This window comes from Dreissena polymorpha, chromosome 1, assembly GCF_020536995.1.
Source record: "Dreissena polymorpha isolate Duluth1 chromosome 1, UMN_Dpol_1.0, whole genome shotgun sequence".
In the NCBI taxonomy this organism is placed as follows: Eukaryota; Metazoa; Mollusca; class Bivalvia; order Myida; family Dreissenidae; genus Dreissena; species Dreissena polymorpha.
Window position 1 is genome coordinate 92,107,321 of NC_068355.1, and position 4,332 is coordinate 92,111,652.

A 4,332-nucleotide genomic window follows, 5' to 3' on the forward strand; every position below is an offset into this window, starting at 1 on the left:
AGGGATATTGTTGATGCTTTCTCTTTATGAAGAACATAAACAGAAATTTGATTCCACATCCTTCAAAAACAAAAATGTGTGGAGATTGATAGCAGAAGAGATGACACACAAAGGAGTTACAGGTGAAGCCTGTGACAGTAAATTCCAGTTGATGAAGTTTAAGTAAGTCTTTAATTTGTATTATAGAAGAGGGGGGAATATGGTTTTTGGCCTGTCAGTCATTCTGTCTGTCCCAAACTTTTAACCTTGTGCATAAATTTTGCAATATTGAAGGTAGCAACTTGATATTTGGCATGCTTGTGTATTCATGGAGCTGCACATTTTGAGTAGTGAAAGGTCAAGGTCATCCTTCAAGGTCAAATATATGGGTTCAAAGCGCAGTAGGGGGCATTGTGTTTCTGACGAACACATCTCTTGTTATTGTTAGTACAAAGGAAATCATGTAACAGGTGAGGCCTGTGACAGTAAATTCCGGCTGATGAAGTTCAAGTAATATGCAAACCATATTATGCAACTTTTTCTGTTATTCATCTTTCTATATATACTGTTGTTTTGTTTTTGTTTAAATGTCTTGCTTGGATTGGTTGAATGTAATAAAAAACACTTAGAACTGGAAAAGTGATTATTGAGTTCAATGTCATGTCTAAAAATAAAGTGTTTCATTCATTATATGTCAACTAAAAACAAAATATATTCAATAATTGCATAAATCAATTTATTAAGCCTGATGAGTGTGTTTTTTCAGGTACAAGAAGATAGTGGACCAGCATGCCACTAGTGGGAGCGGGCGAAAAAGCTGAGAATACTTCCAAAGGATGGATGAGCTATTTGCTGGAGATCTATCTGTAAGACCAGCGATGGTTGTGTCGTCAATGCCAGGTTCGTCTTTTTTTAATTTTTTTTTTAAATTATGATTAAGGGTTAACTGTTAAAAAAGGTTGTGATACAATTTATGAGATTTCCTGTTTAGTATTTATTCACTGAGACAATTTTCTAATAAAATAATGTATTGTTTTAGTTTATGTTCTAGTAAGCAAATAATTTTATATGTCCCCTTCCTCGAAGAAGAGGGAGTATATTGTTTTTGGCCTGTCTGTCTGTCATTCTGCCCCATAACTTTGACCTTGGTCATAACTTTTGCAATATTGAACACAGAAACTTGATATTTGGCATGCATGTGTATCTCAGTGTATCTCATGGGTCTGCAGATTTTGAGTGGTGAAAGGTCACGGTCGGTCATCCTTCAAGGTCAAAGGTCAAATATATGGACAAAAATCGCTCAAGAGGGGGCATAGTGTTTCTTAAACATATCACTTGTTATGCCCCCCTTCGAAGCAGAGGGGGTATATTGCTTTGCACATGTCGGTCTGTCGGTCGGTCCGTCCAGGTGGTTTCCGGATGATAACTCAAGAACGCATATGGCTACGATCATGAAACTTCATAGGTACATTGATCATGACTTGCAGATGACCCCTATTGATTTTCAGGTCACTAGGTCAAAGGTCACAGTGACCCGAAATAGTAAAATGGTTTCCGGATGACAACTCAAGAACGCTTAGACCTTGGATCATGAAACTTGATAGGTAGATTGATCATGACTCGCAGATGACCCCTATTGATTTTCAGGTCACTATATCAAAGGTCAAGGTCATGGTGACCTGAACTTGTAAAATGGTTTCCGGTTGATAACTCAAGAATGCTAATGGCTACGATCATGAAACTTCATAGGTACATTGATCATGACTCGCAGATGACCCCTATTGATTTTCAGGTCACTAGGTCAAGGACACGGTGACCCGAAATAGTAAAATGGTTTCCTGATAACTCAAGAACGCTTATGACTAGGATCATGAAACTTCATAGGTACATTGATCATGACTGGCAGATGGCCCCTATTGATTTTCAGGTCACTAGGTCAAAGGTCGAGGTCACAGTGACAAAACATACTCAAACAATGGCTGTCACTACAACGGAGAGCCCATATGGGGGGCATGCATGTTTTACAAACAGCCCTTGTTATTTAAAACATGCATATACCATCTCACTTGTAACCATGCTGTTTGTTTTGTTGCAGTTCAGCAAGATGTTACTGTAACTGTAACTGCAAAGCCGCCACCTGGGCCACGTAGACCCACGGTTCATAAAGCACCAACTCCCCCACCAATTGACCAGCCAGCAGGAAGGGCAACCACCCCTTCTACAGAGGGGACTGATGTTGTTGCTACCCCTCTCATCAGAAAAAGAAAAAGAAGTGGGAGCCAAGACCCTCCAGAATGGTACCGGAGCTACATGCTAGAACATTCGCAAAGACTAGACCGCTTGGATGCCCATAACGAGCGTTTGACTGCTTTGGTGGAACAAAAAAATCGTCTACTGGAGCGACTTGTTCAGGCTCTGACCTCCAATAAAAGTTGAACTGTCTAGAGATTTCCATTACTCCTGCAAACAGCGAGTGTTAATATGTTGAGTTGTGTTTCGTCATTGTCTCATTGTAAAGTATCCAGTTATTTTAGGCCAAGATGAACTTGCATTATGGGGAATTCAGAGCTGATCTTTCATCTATGTATATATTAAAATTATTATAATTGTCGTTGTGTTATTATTAAATTCTCTTTGTTTACAATTTTCTTTGGTTAATTGAACATATATGTATCATATAATACACTTTAAATCTGAATAATTTATTTTGTTGCCATACCAGTTAAGCTTACTATGTTTGCCGGTTCTTGTTTAAACTTTAAATCAAAGTAGCATATTAATGTGTGTTAGTAATAATTACACTTTAAATCAGCTTCCACTTTATTATGTTGGAAAATTCTGTCATTGCTTTTATTGCAAATTCATTCAACATAAATCTGTCACCTAGGTTTACTCAAAGGACTCGAATTTTACTAGCCATAGACTCGCATATGCAATTGTTCACGAGAAGTCATTTTCTCCTTGAGGTGGAAAACCTCCCCATAAAGTTAAAAACAATACCTTCTTGGGCTAATGATAGGGCTAACGCGTGTATCACCCACTGACACATTATTAAAGGGGCCTTTTCACAGATTTTTGCATATTTTGAAGTTAGTCATTAAATGCTTCATTTTGATAAATGTAAACTTTGGATCTTAAAAGCTTCAGTGAAAAATCAAGAATAAAATTTAAACAAGAGGGCCATGATGGCCCTGAATCGCTCACCTGACTCATTAAGATCAGATGAAAACTATGACCTCTATTGTCTACACAATGTTTTTCTATGATTTGACCTAGTGACCTAGTTCCTGACTCTAGATGACCCAAATACAATCCCAATCCAGATTTCATTAAGATAAACATTCTGACCACAGTTCATAAATATTGGATGAAAACTGTGACCTCTATTGTCAACACAAGGTTTTTCTATTTATTTGACCTAGATTTTTACCCCAGATGACCCAAATACAATCCCACCCAGATTTCATCAAGAATTCTGACCAAATTTCATAAAGGTTGGATGAAAACTGTGATCTCTAATGTCTACACAAGGTTTTTCTATTATTTGACCTAGTGACCTTGTTTTTGACCCCAGATGACCCAAATAAAATCCAAACCCAGATTTCATCAAGATAAACATTCTGACCAAATTTCATAAAGATTGGATGAAAACTGTGACCTCTATTGTCTACAGAAGGTTGTTCTATTATTTGACCTAGTGACCTTGTTTTTGACCCCAGATGACCCAAATACAATCCTAAACCGGATTTCATCAAGATAAACATTTTGACCAAACTTCATCAAGATTGGATGCAAACTGTGACCTATACTGTCTACACAAACAAATTGTTGACGGACGGACGCACGGACACACGCAGGCACGCACAACGGACGCCGGACATCACACGATCACATAAGCTCACCGTGTCACTTCATGACAGGTGACCTAAAAATATGTGTCGGAGATAAACATGAACAGTTGTGGTTAAAATCCCATAGAAACAAGGGATGTTTGTAAAACATGCATGCCCCCCTATATGGGCTATAAGTTGTAGTAGCAGCCATTGTGTGAATACGTTTTTTGTCACTGAATGGTGGTGGTGGTGGTGGTGATGGTGGTGTAGTAGTAGTAGTAGTAGTAGTAGTAGTAGTAGTATAGTAGTAGTAGTAGTAGTAATAGTAGTTGTAGTAGTAGTAGTAGTAGTAGTAGTAGAAGTAGTAGTAGTAGTAGTAGAAGTAGTAGTAGTAGTAGTAGTAGTAGTAGTAGTAGTAGTAGTAGTAGTAGTAGTAGTAGTAGTAGTAGTAGCAGTAGCAGTAGCAGAAGCAGTAGCAGCATTACAAGACCAATACTTAAGAATGATCAAATGGGAAAAG

At 38.0% G+C, this 4,332-nt stretch overlaps 1 protein-coding gene across 1 annotated transcript; it reads left to right on the plus strand.

Annotated features, from left to right (window-relative positions):
* Positions 1-731: 731 nt before the first annotated feature.
* LOC127840750 (uncharacterized) lies at positions 732-2,590 on the plus strand. The gene is made up of 2 exons (XM_052369169.1): positions 732-879; positions 2,075-2,590. Exons 1-2 carry the CDS (start codon positions 816-818, stop codon positions 2,413-2,415), a joined length of 405 nt encoding a protein of 134 aa, XP_052225129.1. The 5' UTR covers positions 732-815; the 3' UTR covers positions 2,416-2,590.
* Positions 2,591-4,332: the final 1,742 nt, after the last annotated feature.